This window comes from Diplotaxodon limnothrissa, linkage group LG3 (assembly GCF_057381915.1).
Source record: "Diplotaxodon limnothrissa isolate DT_005_m linkage group LG3, D_limnothrissa_male_GT1.1, whole genome shotgun sequence".
Taxonomy (NCBI): Eukaryota; Metazoa; Chordata; class Actinopteri; order Cichliformes; family Cichlidae; genus Diplotaxodon; species Diplotaxodon limnothrissa.
The window spans coordinates 63,239,267-63,264,645 of NC_140598.1; the positions used below are offsets into that span (position 1 = coordinate 63,239,267).

The window sequence follows — 25,379 nt, forward strand, 5'->3', positions numbered from 1 at the left end:
ATCTGCATTGGGCTGTCTCATATTCATGACTTCAGTTCCATGACAATATTTGAAAAGGCTCATAATTTGGCACTACAAAAGCTAATAAATAACACAGGCTTTTCCAAAATGGCTGAAATACGACTCGTATTTCTACCAGTCTGGAAAATAGATGACACACTTTATTATATTTATATAATAAAGTTTAGCGGGTTTTCCCCATGGTAACATTGGGCATTGGACATTGATTATACTGGGTTTGTATGTGTTCACAAATGGCATTGGGAGCAATTGCTTCATCTGTGGAGTGGATGGACCCTTTTGGACTAGTTTGAAATTAGATGTGTGAGTATTACAAATGACTGTAGATTTTCTCTGCGTGACTATCTGCTGGTTTCTGGGTTGTCTCTTTAATGAGACGTTCAATAGCTGATCGCATAGTAATGTATAATTTGCATATAGGCAGTATTAAACCCGATGAGCTGTTTTGTTCTGCTCTGTTTTTTTCTTGTCTTTTGTCTTTATTTACTTTTTCAAGGAAATTATAAAAAATTCAAATAAAAAAATGTAAAAATACAGTTAAGGGAAAAAAAATTCCTTTCAAACTCTTTTCATAAAGCTGCTAACCACAAATTTTAAGCAAAGATGCTTCCTAAGTTTGAGAGTGTGAATTTAGAAAAAGAAAACTGTTTTGTTGTTTTTTACATTATGCTTTAGAAGTGTAATTTTGTATATATTTGTATATATTTCTCACCATCCAGCCAAGCAGAATGCTTCAATCCTTTACAATTGACACTGCTTTCACTTGACTTAAGCGTCATTTATTTATTTAGTTTTTTAGTTTTTCCAGGCTTACTGACCTCTAATACAGCTCAGCTTTATATTTATATGGAGGATTTTATCACATACACAGTGACAAAACAGTATTTACTTTGGGAGCAATTTTTTTTGGTATGTTCTTGAAAGAAAATAGATTAATTATTCTGTTATATAATCGTGCTTAAGGGGTCAAAAAACATAATTTTTTCTTAGAAGATCCCCCATAGACATTTTCAAAACCACAATAATTAATAATTAATAATCATAACATTTTGTTTTTCCACCTCTGGCTATGAAAGTCTTCTTTTTTTAATTTCTGTGAAATTATGAAAACTTTATATTATATAATTACAGCATAGTCTAAGCAATGAACTGGCAGAAATGGTTGTTTTTCTGGAAGGTTCTCCTTTCTCCACAGAGCAATGCTGGATCTCTGTCAGAGTGACCATTGGGTTCTTGATCACCTCCTTGACTAAGACCCCAGATAGAATAGAATAATCCTTTAATTGTCCCACAAGGGGAAATTTGGATGTAACAGCAGCCAGAAAGACACATATACAAACAAACAGTACACAAGACATAGAACAGAAACATACACATTTTTTTACATATTTACATCAAGGGCAATGGTTACCGAAGACAGAGTACTGTCCCGTTATTAAATTAAATAAAATTAAATACAGATAAGAGGCAAATCCAGGTTGTAGTGTGAATCAGTTCCAGCGCTGATGTAAACCTCTATGTTTGTTGGGAGCAGTTCAGATTGTACAGTCTGACAGCTGCAGGGAGGAAGGACCTGCGGAAGCACTCCTTCATGCATCTAGGATGCAGCAGTCTGTCACTGAAGCAGCTCTGCAGTTCAGCAACATTTACATGCATTGGGTGGGAGACTGTCCATCAGAGATTTTGGCCAGAGTCCTTCTGTCTCCCACCACCTGCACTGGGTCCAGGGTGCATCACAGAACAGAGCTGGCCTTCCTGATGAGTTTATCCAACCTCTTCCTCTCAGCTGCTGATAAACTGCTGCTCCAACATACAACACTGTAAATAATGACAGATGCCACCACAGAGTCATAGAAGGTCTTTAAAAGCACTCCCTGGACTCCAAATGACCTCAGGCGCCTCAGCAGGTAGAGTCTGCTCTGACCCTTCCTGTAAATAGCATCAGTGTTGAGGCTCCAGTCCAGTTTATTATTCAGATTATTATTGTTAGATGCAGTCCTGTCTCAGAGGATTGTCTTCTTACACATTCTTCTTGTTTCATTGCATCACCACTTCTATTGCACAACACAGTCTTTCACACCGCAGCCAGGTGAGTTGAACACATTATGTTTTCGTGCTAGTTAAGTTTGTCAGTCCTCAGGTCCACACACTGGCCTTGGGCCATGGGCATTTGTCTGTCTTGCCTGTTAAGAAGAAACACGTTTGCAGATAACTTCTGAAGCAACCTGTAGTACACTAATTTGGTGTTGTTCAAAGGTTGACAGCTATGCAGGCAAGTTTAAATTACAGTACTGTAGTGAGGTTTACAGACATGCACTATACTCAGCTTGTACAGAACAGGGTGGTGTTGATGGTCGCTGTGAGGTTACATCAAGCATAGCAGACGTCAATACATATTTAATATAATGAAGCTGATAAGATTCACTCTCCAAATTCTGCCTGTTATACTGTCCGCGATCATCATTGACAGAGACTTCAGCATTCATGTTGATGATTTATCTGATAATACTGCCAAAGATGTCCTGTGCATCTTGCAGTTTTTTTTGTCACAGTCAGCGGATGCATAGATAAAACAAAAATGGCAAAGGCGAACCAAGGAGAAACTGAACAACAACCTAAACAAGGTAAACTAAGACAACGAATGCATGACAGCTAAACACATAAACACTAGGGGTGGGAGTTTAACATGATAATTGTGATTAATTAATTTTTAAAAAATAACGCATTTTATCGCACCTTGCATTCCAAGCAAAGGGGAACTTTTGTCAGTGCACAATTTCCTGGTATAACAATTAAACTGACGCACACATTAGAACTACATCAGAGAATCAGAAGAAAGCGCGTTGCTAGGACTAATCGGAGGCAAATTTAATTTCAAAAGACTACTCGACAGAAGCCTTGATAAAAGCATGGGTTTGTGCAAACTGTGCAAAAAGGAGTTTCCATAGCACTGAAGCACTTCAACCTACGGTACCATCTAAATGCAAAACATGCTGCAGTGAACACAGAAACTGTGGGAACTGTTAGCGCTAGCAGTCCAAGTACCAACCATAGGTGCTGCCAGCTGTTTATCTTGCCTTGTTTGGCAAGATAAACAGCTGGCACAACCTCAAATATCTAAAATAGAATTTCTTTTATGGACGATCGTGGCTGAAGAGTTGGCGGTTCGTCTTGTAATCGGAAGGTTGCCGGTTTGAGCCCCAGCTCGGAACGTCTCGTCATTGTGTCCTTGGGCAAGACACTTCACCCGTTGCCTACCGGTGATGTTCAGGGGGCCTGGTGGCGCCAGTGTCCGGCAGCCTCTCCTCTGTCAGTGCGCCCCAGGGCGGCTACAATGTAGCTTACCATCACCAGTGAATGAATGAGTGGATGACTGAATGTGTAAAGCTCTTTGGGGTCCTTAGGGATGAGTAAAGCGCTATATAAATACAGGCCATTTACCATTTTTTTTTCATTTAGACATACTATATTAGTACAATTGATCTAAATTCTGACAAAAAATGTAAAATCTGAGTAGAAATAAATTATAATTGGGAATACAGAAATGAACTAAACAGGCAGGCGAGCAGACGGAACACACAGTTAAGGTGAGGGTACGACGCAACAATGAGTAGGGGGAGATGCAGACACTAAATACAAGAGGTGAACGGAGCGAAGAGGAAGCAGCTGGGAGACACGGCTGACACAGATGACAAGACAGGGAGAGCACAAAGCTGAACGCACTGACATAAGACACAGGCCTACAAAATAAAACAGGAAGCATACGACAGACACAGAGACCTAGACGAGACACAGAACTTAACAGACGCAGACTCATAAGCAGACATAATGACAACATGGACAGACAGGGGAAACAGGGGAAGTTAGGACCAGGGCAGGCACAGAGCAGAAACCTAACAAATGGCGAATCATAATGGAATATCTAATCAGAATAAACAATAGCATAAAGAAACACAAAACACTGAGTCGACAGCCTCAGGACCATGACAATAGCATTCATTAGTAGGGTTGGGAAAACTTCTGTTTACGTTTGTTATCCTTTTGTATACTCTCACTCATACTCTCTCTCTTTCACTGTTTCTCTGTTTCAAATCAAAATGCAGTTTAAATGCTTTTTTTTTTCAGATATTAAAAGAGCTGGATTTTACAATATTCATGTCCATGTAAATTATTTGATTCTGTCGCCGACCAAAACCCTTTTAAATTAAAAAAAAAAAAAACATTTGTGCTTTGGGGCAAAATTTTTGTGTGGTTAATCAAGATTAATTAATTACAAAGTATCTAATTAATTTGATAAATTTTTTTAATGTATCTAATTAATTCGATACATTAACCCACCCCTAATAAATACACATGTGGGTGACAAGGGAAAAGGAAACACACGGGAAACACAGCTGGGACGAATAAACACAATGACAAGACAGGAGGAAGCAAACTGAACACATTGAACATAAAACAAGTCTGTGAAAGTGCAACAGGAAACGCACAGACGAAGATGCATGGACTTGACATGATGATAGGGAAATAGAAAGTGGACATGAGACACAGACATAACTAAGCAATAAATACAGAGGGCACGATGGTTAGGGAGAACACACAATAGGACACTGGTTTACATGTTTCCCACATGTAAACTAGAGGAGGAGACGAGACACAGAGGGAGAGAAAGGGAGCGGGGAGACGAGAGAGACACAAAGGGAGGGAGACTTAGGCTACGTTCACACTGCAGGCGAAAGCGCACCAAATCTGACTTTTCTGACCCTATGCAACACATACCCGATCATGGTATGACAGTGTGAACAGCAAAAATCTGATATTTTCAAATCCGATCGTGAACATTTGTACTGTATAAATCTGCAGATTCTGACAGAAATCTGCAACTATCCTTTGAAGCACCGCTCCTCTCTAAAACAGTAATAAAGATAATTATTAGGCCATATGTGAATAACAAAATAACTTTATAACTTAAAGAAAAATTGGGAAACATAAAGTCCGAAACAAGTCTTTATATTAAGAGACATCAGTCAAACAATACTGTTTGCTCTGGGTCTAAACAGAGCATGTTGTGTGTGACGTCTTCTTTTGCGCATGCGGGCCGCTTTGAGGGTTCACACTAGAGCACGTTTGCTGTCGCATTTTATTTGTGGTGTGAACAAGCAGACAAAAAAAATTGGACTTGATCAAAAACACAGGGGACTTGACAGACTCGCATACTGAAGACACCATAACCAACATAGTAGGGAAGACAAAGACATGGGAGGAACCTAGACAGACAAGAACTAAATAGGAAAACAGAGAACTCCGACAGAACTAACAAAAGCCAAATTATACAAACTAGAACATAATATTACAAAAAGGCATGAAATGCATGAAACATACAATGTGAACCATGTCACTTTTTAGTTAAAACGTTAAGTTAGTTAAAACCTTTCCTGGTCAATCAGGCCTTCTGCTGATATTCCTTTATTTTTTATTTTTTTTACCTTAAATTCTGTTTTTAACATCTTTCTTTGTTGATATTGTGTTGTAAATGTTGTTCAGGCTTTGTGACTATTATGTCTCTGAAAAGTTCTGTTCTGTAGTTCTGTTGATATACTGTAGCTCATTTGCAGATATGGCAATTTTGGCAATATGCAGATTTGTTTATCACTCGGAGATCTGCTGACCCCCTATACATTGTTCTTTTTCTTTCAGTGTGGCAAGTATTGTGGTTTTACAGGACGTAAGGCTTTTACTTTCATAGATGCTCAAAAAACCCCATTGCATTTCAGGCAACATAAAAAATGCAACAAAAAATGTTGCAAAATATAAAAGCTATCATGAGAGCATATTTCTCTTATATTTGCTTCCCTTCATTGGCTTCCTGTTAAATCCACAATTGAATTAAAAATCCTGCTCCTCACATACAAGGTCTTAAATAATCAGGCCCCATCTTATCTTAATGACCTCATAGTACCATAATACACTATTAGAGAACTTCACACTCGCACTGCAGGCTTACTTGTTGTTCCTACACTGTGAGAAAAAGTCCTAATATAAAAGTATTTTACTGTGTATTTTACAGTTTTGTTCTGTTCTTCTAGATTATCATTAAATTTACATCAATAGACTGTGATTTCACATTTCAAATGTAAATTAACGTAAAATCACTGTAATGTAATAAAACATAATTTCCTTGTTTTTTTAAATGTATTTGTCTGTACATGTGCATATTTAGATTGTTAAAATACATTCACAAATGTATCATGATTGCACAAATATTTGTCCGTTATGTGAAGGATTGAAGTGTTAAATTCAAATGTTATGCTATGGAAAAATATATAACATGATTCCTATACACTTTGTTGACATCAAATAATTATTACTATTATTGCTATTTAGGGCGATTGTGGCTCAAGAGTTAGCAGTTCGCCTTGTAATCAAAGGTTGCCGGTTCGAGCCCCGGCTGAGACACTCTCGGTCGTTGCGTCCTTGGTCAAGACACTTCGCCTACTGGTGATGGCCAGAGGGGCCGATGGTGTGATATGGCAGCCTCGCCTCTGTCCCAGGGCATGCAATCCATTATTATTTAAACCAACTGTTAACTGTATATTTCTGTACATTTAAGTATTATTATTCATATACCACATTCATTGACCTTGTTTATAGGTAATTTCATTGTTTGATCACATTAAAATGTACCTAATTTAATGTTTAAAAGCACTTGAAAAAGGCAAAATCCCATGTAAAATTAGGGCAACAAACTGTATTCTCATTTCTGAAAATAACCGTATTTTTATGAGAAAGTTATTTTCTGTTATTTTCTGTTATTATTTTGGCGTCCCAGCTGCCGGAATATTACTGTTTTTCTAGGATTTTTTTTTTTTAACAGTGTAGAGTATTTTAAGGTAGAATAGGAGGCAGAGCCTTCAGTTTTCAGGCCACTCTTCCATGGAACCAGCTTCCAGTTTGGATTCAGGAAGCATACACTATCTCTACTTGTAAGATTAGGTTTCTTTTCATTAAAAAGGAGTTTTTCCTTCCCAGTGTTGCCAAAGTGCTTGCTCATAGAGAGTCATATAATTGTTGGGATTTTCTGTGTATGTATTATTGTGTGATTTACCTTACAATATAAAGCACCTTGAGTCGACTGTTGCTGTGATTTGGCGCTTTATAAATAAAAAAATTAATGAACTGCAAGTGGCTTCTTGAACCTTGATGGTGGGTATAAATGGCTGCATCTGTGTGATGACAGTGCAGCAGTGAGTGACGTGAGGGTATATTGGCAGCTTAAGTGTGCTTTGGTTGTAACTGTATGTCTGCTTTAGCTCTGGGAGAGCTACCATGTTCAGTGTTTACTTTGATGCTTGCCGTATAAACACTTGCTTGCTTAAATTGCTGCTTAATTTAGAATTATATAACAAGGAGACAGACAAGAAACTGCTTGTTAGTCAATTACTCCATGAATTTGGACCCTTTGAAAATAGGGAATTTGTATATTATAAAAATATATTTAATTCCTTTACAGCTAATGCAACAAACCCTCAAAAACTCTTTGTTTAAAAGCTGAAGTTGTAATGCTGAAAATCAATGACATCTTAATTGTTTAATTAATAATCCACTGTGTTGGACTATACAGGAAAACTACAAAAATTGTCTGTGAACGAAAAACCATGGAACTGCTGTTTGTCATATGGTAAAAGTTCATACTATGAAAACCAGCCGGTGTTGAACACCATATTTCAAACAGGAAATGACACTTTCCTAAAGTATGCTGCAAAAAACATGGAATAGGGTGGTATAATGGAAACAAAGGTCAACTAGAACATGGGTTTTAGATTGCCAGGGAAGACTAGATTGGTCTTCCTTTACCAAACTATTTTTTTACCGTCATTTATGTTGTTTACTAACAGTCCAGACACTGAGCTTAACATATAGACGTCAGTTGACACGTGATCAAACTCCCTAAATAGAACATTCTGTGTTGTTTGTGGTTGGCCAATCAAACACAGTCATCTTTGAACAGCAAAGTGAGGCTGAAGAATCTTTTCATTCAGCACCAGAGTGTGAACACGATGGCATCAGCACAGTTTGTCTTCTATCTGACTGTGTTCTTGGGGGAAATGGGTGAGTTTTTTAAAACTGGAGCATGAAACTTTTTCCGTCCTTCCTTGTGTCTAAAATGTTCATTTGCGTTCTTTCATTTTATTTCAGCTCACACAAATGACCTCAAATTCTCCTTGTCTCTTCATCAAGAAAGACATTTTGTATCAGCTAATACTGGGGACGATGTGACTCTGCGCTGTTTCTATGAAGGTAACGATGTGGCAAGGTTTTACTGGTATAAGTTACATTTGGGAAAGGAGTCAAAGCTCATTTCCTCATTTGTTCTCAACAAAGTGGACACCCAACCCACGCTTCATGATGAATTCAACACTGATCCACGATTCACAGTGAATACTGAAAAAGGCAACATTGACTTAAAGATAGAAGATCTGGACATTTCAGACTCCGCTACTTACTATTGTGCAAGCAGCTATGGGTACATGTTTGCATTTGCAGAGGGTACTGTCATTGATGTAAAAGGTTCAGGGTCGAACATCCCAACTTTAGTGCAGCAGTCAGCATCTGAGACCATCCAACCAGGAGGCTCTGTGACTCTGAACTGTACAGTACACACTGGGACCTGTGATGAAGAACACAGTGTTTACTGGTTCAGAGACTCTGAAGATTCTTTCCCAAGAATCATTTACACCCATGGAGGCAGGAATGATCAGTGTGAGAGGAAACCCAACACACAGACACACACCTGTGTCTACAACCTGCCAATGAAGAGCCTGAATACGACTCATGCTGGGACCTACTACTGTGCTGTCGCCTCATGTGGACACATACTGTTTGGAAACGGGACCAAGCTGGAGTGTGAGTAACTGTTTTGTTTATATATTACAATCTTACATAGCAGCAAGCTACAGGATCTATAATATTTCCTGGTGTCTGTCCACAGATGAGAGGAACTGTTGTGTCTTTGTGTATTTCTTGAGTGGAGCGTTGGCATTCACCACACTTCTGAGTCTTTTAATGGCTTTCATATTGTATGTGACCCACAAGAGAAACAGCACTAAACACGCAGGTACTGCAACCTTTATTGTTATTGACATTATCTAATCAGTACTGACACAGCTTTACAGTAAGAACATTTTATTTGTTTTTCTTCAGAGTCTCGTTCAAGAATTCCTGTTTCTTCAGCAGTCGCACAGGTAATTTTTTTGGGGGGGTTAACGTTAAAATGTTAACATAACCAGAACATTTTGGACTCAGTTTGTTTTCATTTTTTTTATTTTATTTTGAGCAATTTTAAATAATTTTGCATTTGATATTTTATAATCAGGTCGCTCAAAATGAAGAAAACATCCATTATGCCGCTTTGAGGCACCACAAGGCTGACAGACCAAGAAGACTGAGAAACAACAGCAAGGCTGAATGTGTCTACTCAAGCATAAAGCAATAGAAGTGGACGTGTTTCTTATCTATATCAATACTTTAGATGTCTTTAAAGCGTTTGTTGTTTGTTTGTCTGTTCATAAGATGAGCAGTCCAGCTCTGTATCAGTCTCTACCAAATACAAAACAGTTTTTGCTTTTAACATAGGTAAGAGTTTTGAAGCTGGACTGGAGGTCAGCGTTAGATCACATCAAGTGTAGCGAAGGTTAATATGACTTTTAACTGATGATGCTTAGATTCATTCACTTAATTCCACCCTTATTCCATTATAATTTCTAAAAAAAAGACAAGAGGATACAAATCAGCCACAACATCTCATGAAACATCTGCTTACATCTTGTGAAATTCAGTTATGTATATTCACAAAGAGCAGTAAATGTCAGAGCAGCAGGAGCCCAGATCGACTGATCGCATTCTGTACACTAAGAAAATCTAATATAAAGTACTGTTATGTGTGCAGAGAATCTGCATCGGGCAGTGTTTCATAGTCATGACTTAAATCCATTTGCATTGGAAAATATATTTAAAAAGGATGATAATTTTTCACTACAAAAGTTCATGGACGAGTTAAAGGTATTACTGTTATACATGACCTGTATTTTTACATAGATGAAAATAGAACCTTCCCAAATTTAGGATTTGTTTTTTTTACATGGTTACATTGGGCACTGATTATATTGGCGTTGGTGCATGTCGTATGTGATCAGCTATTGAACATGTGCATTTTATTCTATTAAGCCTGGTGAGCAGTTTTGTTCTGCTCTGTTTTTGCTTGTTTGATGTTTTTGTTTACATTTCAAAAGTGGAATTATTAAAAGAAATGTAAAAATACAGTTAACAAAAAAAAATTCCATTTAACACTGTTTTCATAAAGCTGCCAAACACAATGTTTGAGAGCATGAATGTAATAAATTTTTGACATTGTGTTTTAGAACTGTAATCTTCTACAATCTTTCTCATTACTTTTACCATATTAACATTCAGATTTAGGACTTGATATTGCTTTATATGCACTATATGGATTCAAATATGGGGCCAACTAAACATTGCTGCAGGAGCTGCTCATCCATGGAAATACATGCCACAAAACTCCCAGTACGCATTTGTTCTGTCAGCATTAATGCTAGACTAGGATTCAGAGGTGTGGACTCGAGTCACATGACTTGGACTCGAGTCAGACTCGAGTCATTAATTTTATGACTTTAGACTTGACTTGAAAAAATGTTCTAAGACTTGTGACTTGACTTGGACTTTTACACCAATGACTTGGGACTTGAATTGGACTTGAACCGGTTTACTTGAAAAGACTTGATATTTTACCCCAAATATAAAATTTAACATGCATATTATATAGAGATTGAAAATGTGACGTCATTCACGGGTAGAACCGCAAAGGATTCTGGGAACTCGTGGCAAGCGGTACTAGCGCACGCAGGCTTTCAATTAAAATCAGTTATACAGCGATAAAAAGAAACACAAAAATGTCAAGAAGCCGTTGTATTATTAACTGCAATAGCCGGTCGCATGACAGCCACGGGAAGCCGACGGGTAAAGAGATCGGTTGTTATCGGATTACGTCGTTGAAGAGAAATTGTTCGAGCCATGTTTCCGAAGTAACAAAGAGGCGACTGGATTGCAGCCATTCAAAGACCAAATATAACGTCCCAGAACACTCCAGCTCACAGGTTAGTCTGCTCCAAGCATTTACACGAAGGTCAGTCTGCTGTTGTAGTTAATACGCAGAGGTGGGACCAAGTCATTGTTTTGCAAGTCTCAAGTAAGTCTCAAGTCTTTATCCTCAAGTCTCAAGTCAAGTCTCAAGTAATGTCAGCTAAGTCAGAGTCGAGTCTCAAGTCACTGGTGTAAAAGTCCGAGTCAAGTCACAAGTCTGAAACTTTGAATTTCAAGTCCTTTCCAGTCTTTAAAAAAAAAAAAAGAAAAAAGAATGTTGCAGTTATATGCTAAATGTAAATATTAGACCATGTAATTTTAAAATCTGTGTTTTTCTCAACACATGACAAAATAGTGAACTTAGAAAATATACACAAATTGTGAAATTGCACCTCTTTAAAATGCAGCTCAATTAAACCTAGCTCCAAGAATAATTTTCACCGACAGTTCTGAGATAAGCTGCATGTTATTCTTGGATGCGGTTGTAGGACTGGCTTTAAAATCGCATGACAAAAATATCATACACATTAAAAAAACTGTATCACCAACGTAGCCTGGACAACATTTGCTAGTTAGATGAAGTCAGCTATCTCATCGTAGCATATTTATATGCATATTTATAATCATACGGTTCTTGGAGTGAGTGCATACACTCATGAAGTTTAGTAACTTCAGGTCACTGCAACAAGCCCAGGTACAGTTTACCGACAGATGGGTGCAGGACCTTGAAATGCACCGTGTAGAACGAAAGACCATCGTACGTATCATAAGTTTACCAGTCTCACAAATCGTCGTCATAAATACACATTCGTTAACCGTTTATTAATAGGACCTTTGAGCTCAACGGTAATTAATTAGTAGTGGAAATAATTTCTGGTACGCGTTACAGAAATGTAGCAGTGACAACAATATTGTATGCTGTAATCGTACTGGGCAATTAGTGATACAAAAAACCTGTTTTATCCTGTGAATAAAAGTATATGTTTTTGTCAATGTACCATAATAACAGAAGCAAAACGCAATATTGTGTCAGGACAATTCACTATTTATGCACAATAAATAAAGGAGCATAGCGCGACAATTTCTGTTCAGCGCCAGACTTGCTTGTAACCTATATCACTAATTATGTTATGAAAATGACGTATTAACTACTAAAAAACACTGACCTTCGTGTAAATGCTTGGAGCAGACTAACCTGTGAGCTGGAGTGTTCTGGGACGTTATATTTGATCTTTGAATGGCTGCAATCCAGGCCATCCGTCGCGTCTTTGTTACTTCGGAAACATGGCTTGAACAATTTCTCCTCAACGACGTAATCCGATAACAACCGATCTCTTTACCCGTCGGCTTCCCGTGGCTGTCATGCGACCGGCTATTGCAGTTAATAATACAACAGCTTCTTGACATTTTTGTGTTTCTTTTTATCGCTGTGTGACTGATTTCAATTGAAAGCCTGCGTGCGCTACTACCGCTTGCCACGAGTTCCCAGAATCCTTTGCGGTTCTACCCGTGAATGACGTCACATTTTCAATCTCTATATAATATGCATGTTAAATTTTATATTTGGGGTAAAATATCAAGTCTTTTCAAGTAAACCGGTTCAAGTCCAATTCAAGTCCCAAGTCATTGGTGTAAAAGTCCAAGTCAAGTCACAAGTCTTAGAACATTATTTCAAGTCAAGTCTAAAGTCATAAAATTAATGACTCGAGTCTGACTCGAGTCCAAGTCATGTGACTCGAGTCCACACCTCTGTTAATACGTCATTTTTCTTAACATAATTGGTGATATAGGTTACAAGCAAGTCTGGCGCTGAACAGAAATTGTCGCGCTATGCTCCTTTATTTATTGTGTTTATTGTGCATAAATAGTGAATTGTCCTGACACAATATTGCGTTTCGCTTCTGTTATTATGGTACATTGACAAAAACATATACTTTTATTCACAGGATAAAACAGTTGTTTTGTATCACTAATTGTCCAGTACGATTACAGCATACAATATTGTTGTCACTGCTACATTTCTGTGATGCTACCAGAAATGATTTCCACTGCTAATTAATTACCATTGAGCTCAAAGGTCCTATTAATAAACGGTTAAGGAATGTGTATTTATGACGACGATTTGTGGGACTGGTAAACTTATGATACGTACGATGGTCTTTCGTTCTACACGGTGCATTTCAAGGTCCTGCACCCATCCGTCGGTAAACTGTACCTGGGCTTGTTGCAGTGACCGGAAGTTACTAAACTTCATGAGTGTATGCACTCACTCCAAGAACCGTATAATTATAAATATGCATATAAATATGCTACGATGAGATAGCTGACTTCATCTAACTAGCAAATGTTTTCCAGGCTACGTTGGTGATGCAGTTTTTTTTTAAATGATATTTTTAAAAAAATATCATTTATTTATGTATGATATTTTTGTCATGCGATTTTAAAGCCAGTCCTACAACCGCATCCAAGAATAACATGCAGCTTATCTCAGAACTGTCGGTGAAAATTATTCTTGGAGCTAGCTTTAATTGAGCTGCATTTTAAAGAGGTGCAATTTCACAATTTGTGTATATTTTCTAAGTTCACTATTTTGTCATGTGTTGAGAAAAACACAGATTTAAAAATTACATGGTCTAATATTTACATTTAGCATATAACTGCAACATGCTTTTTTTCGTTGTTTTTTTTAAAGACTCGAAAGGACTTGAAATTCAAAGTTTCAGACTTGTGACTTTACTTGGACTTTTACACCAGTGACTTGAGACTCGACTCTGACTTGCCTGACATTACTTGAGACTTGACTTGAGACTTGAGGATAAAGACTTGAGACTTACTTGAGACTTGCAAAACAATGACTTGGTCCCACCTCTGCTAGGATTTAAACTCTTCTTGATTATGTAGAGCATTAGCAACCTTCATGCACTATGCGCCGCTCAGGTCACACACTTTGTTCTCAATGTGTATCTCTCATCACGTTTTGACACTATGCTGTGAATGTGAAGCTCTTTCTTTGCATACAGTGTGACTTTAAATCAGCCAATCAAATACAGTCTTGCCCCTGAAGACACTATGAACAGAAAGATTCTTTCCATTCAAGTCACGGATTTGAACATGATGATATCTCCACCATCTGTTTTCTATTTGATGCTTTTGTTCTTTGGGGAAATGGGTGAGTTGTGTTTTTTCCTCAGTAACGTTTATCTTTTAGAGATCAAGGTCACTGTCAGTGATGTTCCTACGTGTTTCTAAATCAGTTGTCTTTGCTTTTTTCCTTCTATCATTTCAGCTCAGAAGAGTCATCAACTCTCATCTGTTCGTCAAGACAGAGTTTTTATATCCACTAATGTCGGGGAGAGTGTAACTTTGCAGTGTTTCTATGAAGGTGAAGTGGTAGCAAGGTTTTACTGGTATAAGCAAACCCTAGGCGAGAAGCCAAGACTCATTTCTAGCTTCTATTCGTATCATAAAAATGGCACTTTTTATGATGAATGTGAGAACAATCCACGCTTCACACTGTCTACTGAAAAAGCTCAAAACCATTTGACGATAAAAAATCTTCAGGTTTCGGACTCAGCTACCTATTTCTGCGCGAGTAGCTTTTCGGTAAGTTTTGAATTTGCAGAAGGAATCACTGTGAGTGTTAAAGGTTCAGGTTTGAACAGCCGGCCTTTAATTCAGCAGTCTGCATCTAAGACCATCCAACCAGGAGGCTCTGTGACTCTGAACTGTACAGTACACACTGGGACCTGTGATGAAGAACACCGTGTTTACTGGTTCAGAGACTCTGAAGAGTCTCATTCAGGACTCATTTACAGCCATGGAGGCAGGAATGATGAGTGTGAGAGGAAACCAAAGACACACACAAACACCTGTGTGTACAGCCTGCAAATGAAGAACCTGGATGTTTCTCATGCTGGGATCTACTACTGTGCTGTTGCCTCGTGTGGATACATGCTTTTTGGAAACGGGACCAAGCTGGACTTTAAGGGTAAGTACAGTTAAGAAAAGTTTTTACTCCCACTTTGAAGTCAATATTTTAACAAAGTTGAAAACTCCGTAATGTCTCCTGCTGTTTGAATATGTAGACAAGCTGGACTCTCTTCTCTTGGCGTATGTCTTACATGGAGCAGTCGCATTCAATACAATCCTGATTGTATTTCTAATTTCCTCAATGAGTTTGAAGAAGATAAAACACTGTCTCTGCACAGGTAACTTGTGCTGTAATGTATGCATATATACAAGATGCATATACACTGAATTTCATGTTACTTTGATATCAAATCTATTCTTTGGCTTTCCAGAATCTCACAGAAGATTTTCAGATCTCACCATGACAAATGAAACGGTAATGTCTTCTTGGATTGATGGGAAATTGTGTTGTTGTTTTTCCCCCACTAACCACATTTGTGATTTTCATCTTTTCTTTACCAGGGCTATGAAAGTGCGAACAAGATCAACAACACAGGAAGACAGGGGGATGACACCTGGAGTGAATGTGTTTACTTCAGTGTAAATTAGTAAAACTAATGTTTCATCTGTGTTTAACAGAACAAGAGATCATGCTTTCTCATTTTAAAGTATATCATGGTAAAGTTTTCAAACATCTGTGATGACTGTAGAGTTTTGCATCAAAAAATTATTAAACAAACCTTTCAAAAGAAAATGAACACAAGTGGATTTCTGATATACACTCACTTGTCAGTTGGAGACAACTTTTTGCCTTCAGAGCTGCCTTTAACCTTACATGCTGTTTATATTCTAGGCCTTCACAAGACTCATAAATGTATACAACAGATTTTGAGCTACAGATCAATTAAAATGTATAAATACCCTGTCTGACATGAATAAATGTATGATTAATCCTAGTGTGTGGTGACTTTTACAGAAAGCTAAGCATGATGATTACAGGTGGACCACCACTGACCGCTTTCATGAGCTCAGAAACACAGACCTGGATTTTGAGTTTATTAAAATATATAAATAACAACAAAATCAGCTGAATGAAATGGTTTGAACAGTGTGTGATGGATAAAATCTACAGGGGACAAAATAAAAAATTAAGCTTGTTAAACACTTTACATTCAGACATTCTCATAGATGCTAATCTAACGTGTCTGTTTTATTAAACTGGACACAGTCAGACCAGCCATCCCCTCTCCATCACGCTCAGCTTCCTTTGCTAACATACTAAAGGAGGTACTAACAACTTTTTTACCCTCCAGCTTCTTTACATCAGACATGTTGGCCAAGGTGATTGGCAAGAAGAAACTCATCTGTTATGATGATGCCTCAGTTGCTAATGCTAATGCAACACAAAGCACAGATCATGGATCGAAAAACAGTGGAAACAGAGCCATTCCCAGCTTGCCTAGCATGCTGGTGTCCCATCAGTTTACCTTGAATGACAAGTGGTTTTTGCACAATGAACATGCACAAACCACAAGAAAAAAGCTGCTGACCTCAGTCATTACAGTCAATTTTGAATGTATCACTATGAATATAGCGGAGATTTCATCAACAAATCTGACTATGGACAAATGATGGTAGAAATGTAAAAGATTGACAGGAGAGGAGCTGTATGACAGCGCTGCCTGAGATGAAAGGTGAAAGGTGAAAGACTGATTTTCTTTGGTACTTTTAATTTATGCCCATTTTTAGAGAAAAACATTTATGTTCAAACAATTTCATGTTCTGTTTTTTCATAAGATATAAAAACATAACAACCATAATAGTTTAATTATATTTTACCTAAAGTTGGAGAGAACATTCTATAAATGCTGTGATTTATTGAACAAAACCTTTTTAACTGCCATCTATAATAACCAATATCAGTTCAACATAGTGATGTTCGATTCGTGAACGAATCGTTCAATACTCGAGAATCACTTTACTGACTCGTGAATCATGATTCACAAGCCCAACTGACTCACTGACTCATCCCTGTTTCGGTTAGCAAACTAATTCGCTTAGTAGAAATATATCTAGCTTATAATTAAAATTGTGGGGGGGGGGAGACACACAACAGCCAGTTTCTTAACAAAAGCATTTCTGCTCTGAACTGGAAGAAAAAACCCTGAGTAGAAGCTCACATCAAGAAAATAGCTCCTCGGTTCACAGTAGCATCGCTCTGCTAACATGCTAACAGCACATTTGAGCTACTCACCGTTGTCACTACCCGATCCGTACCGGAAACCCGATCGGTACCCCGCATGCGCAAATCTTATGTCACTTCCTCTCTTTGCCAACATTGCGACATTTAATATATTTGAATGATACGGTTAGCGCCCAGTTAGCTCCTAGCATTTCTCAACAGCTCTGCCTCCTTTTCGACTGCCCGGGACATTTAAACAATGGACACCTCCGTATACAAACAAATTCATGCTTTTCTCCTCAACAGAGAGCGTCCCCCGATTGAACAACAGCGCCGTAAAATAAGAAGAATGTGTCACGTGAAGATTCATCAGCCGGATTAAGTGTTTACTGACAATTGACAGTGATAGCAGACATCATCATCACTATTCCAGTCAATCCTCTCCAAACAGACAAGCATAAACACACTCGACTATCACTAAATCAAATTTAACACACGTTTGTAATGACGCCAATTCAGTTTAAAATAGGGTTCATTCGCTCGGTCAGCAGGTGGCAGTATCCTCGTACACTGGGGAGTAAACTGCCATTAAACGAACAGAAGAAGAAGAACACATCTGCACATGCGCGGTATGGATCGGGTAGACCCGATTTGTACGGTCCGACTTTGCACATGCGCAGTAAGGATCGGGGAGTCCCGATCCTTAAGTATCTTTTTATTTTTCGTTTTTTGTCTACATTGTACTGAAATGCTTCATTATTGCAAACATTTTAAGATATACTTATTATTCTTAATGTCTTAACAGATACTCTAACCCATAACTATCGTAAAATGCTACGACCGGAAGTAGACACCTTTCGTGCATGCGGGGTACGGATCGGGTTTCCGGTACGGATCGGGTAGTGACAACCCCCTCCCTTCCTGTGTTGAATCGTAAGCATAAGCAAATCACTCAGGACTCGCTCACCCCCTCCCTCCTGTGCTGAATCATAGAGCGAACGAATCACTCAGGACTCGCTCACCCCCTCCCTCCTGTGCTGAATCATAGAGCGAACGAACAAATCACTCACTCACTCACCCCCTCCCTCCTGGCTCACAGCGTCTTCTTCTTCTTGGTTGGCAACCAATGTTAAGGCGCATTACCGCCCCCTGGCTCACAGCTCAGTGGACATTTAGATGAGAAAATATATATTTAACACATTTAAGGAAAATACTAATAAAATAAAAATAAACAAAATAAATGTTTATTAAGCAATTTTGATAGGAAATTGCTTAATTTTAGAAATGTTTTTGCTCTTTTTTGCTCTATAAAATAGTTGGGGTTTTTTTTAAGAATCATTCATCTTAGCAGTGGGATTTACATGAAAAGAGAAACAAATTAAGTTTGAGTGAAAATGTAAATTTTTTGCACTCTCTGTAAATCCCACTGCTAAGATGAATGATTTTCAGTGAATCAAATGACTCAAAAAACCCGATTCACTTTGGTGAGTGACTCATTAAAACTCGATTCAGTAAAAAGAATCAAATTTACCATCACTAGTTCAACATTAGTTAGAGAAAACAAACTGTTTGCTTATAGTTATCTAGTCTGTGCATTTAAAACAGCTGTGGGAAATCTGTGTTTGGGATTTGCAAATACTTCCCACATCATTATTACTATTATTATCATTGTTGTTGTTGTTCACAATTAAGTGTAGTCCATTAATAATAGCTATAGCCAATACCTACAAACAGAATGGCATTTGGCTGGGAAGTAAACTCCAGATGTTGGCTTCCATTAACATTCTCACCACAACTGAAAGACTGTAGCTATGCTGTCATCTCAGATATAAAGATGAAGGCTTGGGTAGCTCTCTGAGGGACCAGAGTGAGATGAGGATGGGGAAGAAGAAGAGCACATAAATGTAAAGCACACAGAATAGAAGCTGACTGACTCACAGAAAGTGGTCCAAAAAAATATTGGACTACAGTAATAATGTCAGTATTGAATAAGAAGAACAGACTAACATCCAAATATCCACGAATTGCTGCAGTGCAACAATCCCACCAATAACCAGTGACTGCACGAAGATCAGTAAAGCACACTGAAATGAAACTGACAGACTCATTGAAGGTGGGATAGAAAGTGACTGGGCTGGGATTTGCAACAGTCCCAGTATATGTTATTGGCGTCTGCCATTTTACTTCTTTTTCACCGACTAAAAGACCATTCATACTTCAAAGCGACTGGCTCAGTTGTGTGCTGTGTCTCTATTCAGATTTTCAAAATTTTGTACCGTCTATTGGCTTAATGGCAGATTTGACACACTCTGTTCTCTCTTGTATGTTGATAGTTGTGAGTTCAAATGCAGCATAAAACATCTTTCACCATGCCGTCTTTCTTTTTGTGTGTTATGTTGTGTATTACATATCAACACAGTTTTTAGAAATCTTTTTTTCTCTCCTTATAATCTAAAGCACAAACTGTCATTTCCCCATGTACACAATTATTTCATGCTGCAGAGGGACAGCTTTACTACAACAAGGTAAATGACCCTGAACAGTGAAGGCGACTACACTTTGAATACAAATCAAAGGTGGCATCAAGAGAGGTTGAAGTCAAACAGAGTTGTAAGGAGAAAAAGTAATAGAATGAATTCCTCTGTGATTTAGTTGAAAAGGAATTATGCTAAAATGAATGTTCATGTGAGAATGTGCTAAAGACAAATCTAATTGAAGTAGTGATGAAAAAAGGGATGAAACGATTTTCAAGTTTAAACTTTGTTTTAAAACATGTATGTGGGGAAATAGAGAGAGAATGATAGGGTTTGGCTGGACAGCAGAAGATTTCATGTAAACAACATGATTGTCTGTCTAGATAAGGGGGAGAGGTGTGTGGGCTCTTGACAGAGCATACATTAAAGCACCCATAGACATTCTTGAACGGTTCCCTGCGCCTTCTGTAAGATGAGCAGTTGGAAATTCCAGCAGAGATGCCAGTGGGATCATTCGCTGCCCAGATGTTGGATTTCCAAATTGGACTTTGGCTCTGCTCATCATCATCATTGGTGTTTTGGATTGTATTTCTGAGAAGAATTTGTACTTTCATTGCTTACATGGTGGATTGCAGCTTCCCAAGCTTCTCGCAGCCTTTCCCAACTATGTGAAGATTTGGGATCCCACTGTATTCCTGAAGGGCTGAATATCCACAAAGTCCTGCTTTCCTGTTAGATTATTTTGTTTAACATTGAACGATGTGCTCTCTAGTGCTCTCTCCTCCAAGCTTGCTCCAAGTAAAAGTAAAAATGTGAATCTTATGAATCCTACACCAGCCCTTTAAAAATAACAGTCCCATGGCCATACAAATCCAGGCCTCTAAAATCAGCCCAGAAATTCCAAGGACCACAACTGAGAGGGGAGTTCCTGCTAACGGTGTGGCTTATCAGATGAAACAGGGAAGACACACCTGGACTTCTAGGCAGTGAGAACTGGGCGAGTCCTCTCACCCACACCAGTTCCATCTGAACTCTGCATTGCCTTGGCTAGTACTCATAGGGTCAGAGGATGGGATGTTTTAAACAGAGAGCCGACACAGGCATGTTGCATTGGGGTGCTGGTTCTGCAGATCTACACTACACTGTAAAAAAAAAAATCCTAAAAAAAACAGTAATATTCCGGCAGCTGGGGCGCCAAAATAATACCAGAAAATAACAGAAAATAACTTTCTCATAAAAATATGATTATTTTCAGAAATGACAATACAGTTTGTTGCCCTAATTTTACATGGGATTTTGCCTTTTTCAAGTGCTTTTAAACATTAAATTAGGAACATTTTAATCTGATTAAACAATGAAATTACCTATAAACAAGGTCAATGAATGTGGCAATATGAATAATAATACTTAAATGTACAGAAATATACAGTTAACAGTTGGTTTAAATAATAATGGATTGCATGCCCTGGGACAGACTGACAGAGGCGAGGCTGCCATATCGCACCATCGGCCCCTCTGGCCATCACTAGTAGGCGGTAGGTGAAGTGTCTTGACCAAGGACGCAACGACCAAGAGTGTCCGAGCCGGGGCTCGAACCAGCAACCTTCTGATTACAAGATGAACTGCCAACTCTTGAGCCACGATCGCCCTAAATAACAATAATAATAATTATTATTATTTGATGTAACAAAAGTTACAATCATGTAATCATCAGTTAGAATCATGTTATATATTTTTCCATAGCATTTCATTTGAATTTAACACTTCAATCTTTGAAATAACGGACAAATATTTGTGAAATTATGATACATTCGTGAATGTATTTTAACAATCTAAATATGCATATGTACAGACAAATACATTTAAAAAACAAGAAAATTGTTTTTTGATTTTATGTTAATTTACATTTGAAATGTAAAATCACAGTTTCTTTATGTAATTTTAATGATATTCTAAAAAAAACAGTACAAAACTGTAAAATACACAGTAAAATACTTTTATATTTTTATATTATATATATTTTTTTACAGTGTAGTAAATAGCACAAAGAAAAAACCACAGGATCATACAGTGACATTTCCCAAATGGCACTTCTTCAGTTCCTCGTTCTAATTTCTTTCTTTGACTCATCTCCTAACATCTAGCAGTACTATACTCACTGTTTTAGAGTAATGTCAATTAATATAATATTTGACAAATGCATCAAAGATCGGAAAAAAACATTGATAAAATTGGTCATCATGAATAACTGTGGATAAATATGATTTATATTGCTGGAACCAGTATGGATTTATTTTTAACCCTGTTAAAAATAAGCTGGTTTTAAGATACACAAAATATTGCAGGTTAAAGCGTGAAATATTTTGCATTTTTCAAGGAAATGAATAACTGAAAAAAAAATTCTAAATCTCTTAAATGCATTTAAAAATAACCTTCAGTTTACTTATGAATAGAATAAAGAAACTGTACACTTCCTTGATATGTAGGTTACATGTAAGAGTGGCTAATTGATCACTTTCGTATATAGTAAAGATGGTGATAGAAATACATTATTTTTAGCCACTAGTGCAAATCCAAAGTCACTTCAGACATGCTTATCTGAAAGTTTCCTTATGCTCTTATTTGATCCAAGGTGTTTTTTGTTTAATATGCATTTTTTCCCCAATGAACCTCCTCTCTTGATTTGAACTAGTTACAAAAAAATGTCAATAACAACATGTAAGAACATGCACACAGAAAAGGGTAAAGATTATAAGTTCAGGCAGTGGCGAAGGAAATTGGTACTGCCAGCAGTGTCCTTCACCACTGAGCTATTTGTTGTACAAACAACACTTACACTAAGTTGAAGTTGCTACATTTTCCTGTACTAGACTAGATATTAAAAAATAATATTTAGATCAGTGAGATCCGTGAAGTGCAATCCGAGTAAGACTGAGTGGTCAGTTAAATTTCAATAACTTGAAGTTCAGTGGAAAGTTCAAGAGCCACTTTGTTCTCCATGTGAATCTCTCATCACGTTTTGACACTATGCTGTGAATGTGAAGCTGTTTCCTTGCATACAGTGTGACTTTAAATCAGCCAATCAAATACAGTCTTGCCCCTGAAGACACTATGAACAGAAAGATTCTTTCCATTCAAGTCACGGATTTGAACATGATGATATCTCCACCATCTGTTTTCTATTTGATGCTGTTGTTCTTTGGGGAAATGAGTGAGTTGTGTTTTTTCCTCAGTAACTTTTATCTTTTAGAGATTAAGGTCACTCAGTGACATGAGTTCTACTTTTTTTAAATCAGTTTTCTTTGTTTTGTTTCTTTCCTTCTATCATTTCAGCTCCGAAGAGTCATCAACTCTCGTCTGTTCGTCAAGACAGAGTTTTTATATCCACTAATGTCGGGGAGAGTGTAACTTTGCAGTGTTTCTATGAAGGTGAAGTGGTAGCAAGGTTTTACTGGTATAAGCAAACACTGGGAGAGAAGCCAAGACTCATTTCTAGCTTCTATTCGTATGATAAAAATGGCACTTTCTATGATGAATGTGAGAACAATCCACGCTTCACACTGTCTACTGAAAAAGCTCAAAACCATTTGATGATAAAAAATCTTCAGGTTTCGGACTCAGCTACCTATTTCTGCGCGAGTAGCTTTTCGGTAAGTTTTGAATTTGCAGAAGGAATCACTGTGAGTGTTAAAGGTTCAGGTTTGAACAGCCGGCCTTTAATTCAGCAGTCTGCATCTAAGACCATCCAACCAGGAGGCTCTGTGACTCTGAACTGCACAGTACACACTGGGACCTGTGATGAAGAACACCGTGTTTACTGGTTCAGAGACTCTGAAGAGTCTCATTCAGGACTCATTTACAGCCATGGAGGCAGGAATGATGAGTGTGAGAGGAAACCAAAGACACACACAAAAACCTGTGTGTACAGCCTGCCAATGAAGAACCTGGATGTTTCTCATGCTGGGATCTACTACTGTGCTGTTGCCTCGTGTGGATACATGCTTTTTGGAAACGGGACCGAGCTGGATTTTGGGTGTGAGTAGAAGCTTAGCACACATTTCTTTTACTGATGAATAGTTCTGTTTACAATTAAAATGTTATTACAAATTGGAAAAGCTGCTAACATAATATCTTATTGTCATATTTGTTACTGCAGCTCAGGAGACTTTTCTTCTCTCTGTGTATTTCTTAATTGCTGCCTTGGCATTCACCACAATCCTGATCTTTATACTGGCTTTCTTAATTTATGGTATAAGCAGACAGCAGTGTACAGGTAAATGTTGCTGTTCATATATTGTTTATATAAAATTACCATCCAGTATGGTTGAAATATGATTTGTGTGTCTGTGTGTTTGTTTCAGGGTCTAATGCAAGATTTTCAGCTTCCTCTATAACAAACACAGAGGTAGAATAATACAATTCTAAATCATTTTGTTATTATGACAATTATCTGTCATTTTTCAAATTTTATAACATGTGGCATATTGTGATTTGTGGATTTATTTCATTATCAGAATTGTGAACCTGAAGAAACCCTTCATTATGCTGCTTTGAGGGTAAAAAAGACCAGCAGATCTACAAGAAAAAGAGAGAATCCAGAGGATAAATGTCTGTATTCTAGTATCAAATAATAAAACTTTACATGTTTACTTCTGTGTAATAGGGCTTAAGCGTAGCAGTATCATGTGTACTTTTGTCTCAAATATGACTCGTTTAAAAGTACATTGGTTGCTGTATTTCTCTTCTTTTTCTCATTTATTGCTAATATAAATTACAACTGAAAAGTTGATTATAACATCGCATATTTGCTGAATGTCCGAACATTAAATGCTTGTTTTCTTTTTTTATTCACAGAGTCTATATTTCCTAATTGGCTGATAAATTATTGACATACTAAAACGGTATCATTTTAATATGAAATTTGTTATGTCAATATCCAGTATTTGCTACATACATAAATATATGTAACAAATACTCTTGGGCAAGATACTAATGCCAAATTGCTCCCCAATGCATTCACTGAAGTATGAATGTGTGTGAATGTTAAATAGAAAGCATTTACATTGTGTAAATGTGTGAATAAGGCAAGTTGTGTAAAGTGCTTTGAGTGTTCAGTTAGAGTTGTATCAAGACAAACAGTTTCTATTAAAGTGTAGATCTGAGCAACCAACATTAAGTTGTTGATTTCCACAAGTTTATACTTATTTATAATAATAATGATAATATTTGTATGAGTATAATAATATTTGACAAAAAAGTACTTAAGTATTTGGAGGTCTTGTTAGTTTTATCACTGATTTTGATCATTCTATTATAGATCGTAAAATTAAAATTAGAATAGAATAAATAAACGGTATACCAACATCTGAGGATGTTATTTTTACAGAAGAACATTATGAAAAGTTCAAAATTGATTTTGAATAATTTGTGGAATTTGTTTCACAATAAATGTTCTGTTTTTATACCATCTTTATTTTATTTGCAACTATCTGAATGGCTTTATTTTAAAACTGACCTTTCAGCTGGTTTTAAAATGTTAAATGATTATTATAAAACGACCACAGTCAGGGTTTATCATCTCATCCACATCTGCCACATCTATTAACCTGGCAGCTTCTCCTCTGCAATGCACACTGTTC

At 37.4% G+C, this 25,379-nt stretch overlaps 3 protein-coding genes across 6 annotated transcripts; all 3 read left to right on the forward strand.

Annotated features, from left to right (window-relative positions):
• The first annotated feature begins 8,075 nt into the window (after positions 1-8,075).
• On the forward strand, positions 8,076-9,511 carry LOC146636864 (uncharacterized). Of its 3 annotated transcripts, none has more exons than XM_085349705.1 (5): positions 8,076-8,127; positions 8,215-8,922; positions 9,008-9,133; positions 9,220-9,260; positions 9,392-9,511. In XM_085349705.1, the coding sequence occupies exons 1-5, from the start codon at positions 8,076-8,078 to the stop codon at positions 9,509-9,511; spliced, it is 1,047 nt and encodes a 348-aa protein (XP_085205831.1). The 3 variants fall into 3 exon arrangements, with proteins under 3 accessions (XP_085205831.1, XP_085205829.1, XP_085205832.1); XM_085349703.1 differs by having other exon boundaries at positions 8,215-8,920; positions 8,970-9,133; positions 9,220-9,254; XM_085349706.1 differs by lacking the exon at positions 9,220-9,260 and having other exon boundaries at positions 8,215-8,926; positions 9,015-9,133; positions 9,390-9,511.
• Positions 9,512-14,286: 4,775 nt separating this feature from the next.
• LOC146636865 (immunoglobulin kappa light chain-like) lies at positions 14,287-15,693 on the forward strand. The gene is made up of 5 exons (XM_085350385.1): positions 14,287-14,344; positions 14,462-15,163; positions 15,261-15,383; positions 15,477-15,520; positions 15,607-15,693. The coding sequence occupies exons 1-5, from the start codon at positions 14,287-14,289 to the stop codon at positions 15,691-15,693; spliced, it is 1,014 nt and encodes a 337-aa protein (XP_085206511.1).
• Positions 15,694-22,893: 7,200 nt separating this feature from the next.
• On the forward strand, positions 22,894-24,371 carry LOC146636866 (uncharacterized). Of its 2 annotated transcripts, none has more exons than XM_085349709.1 (5): positions 22,894-22,951; positions 23,074-23,775; positions 23,897-24,013; positions 24,102-24,145; positions 24,255-24,371. In XM_085349709.1, the coding sequence occupies exons 1-5, from the start codon at positions 22,894-22,896 to the stop codon at positions 24,369-24,371; spliced, it is 1,038 nt and encodes a 345-aa protein (XP_085205835.1). The 2 variants fall into 2 exon arrangements, with proteins under 2 accessions (XP_085205835.1, XP_085205836.1); XM_085349710.1 differs by having other exon boundaries at positions 22,897-22,955; positions 23,084-23,775.
• Positions 24,372-25,379: the final 1,008 nt, after the last annotated feature.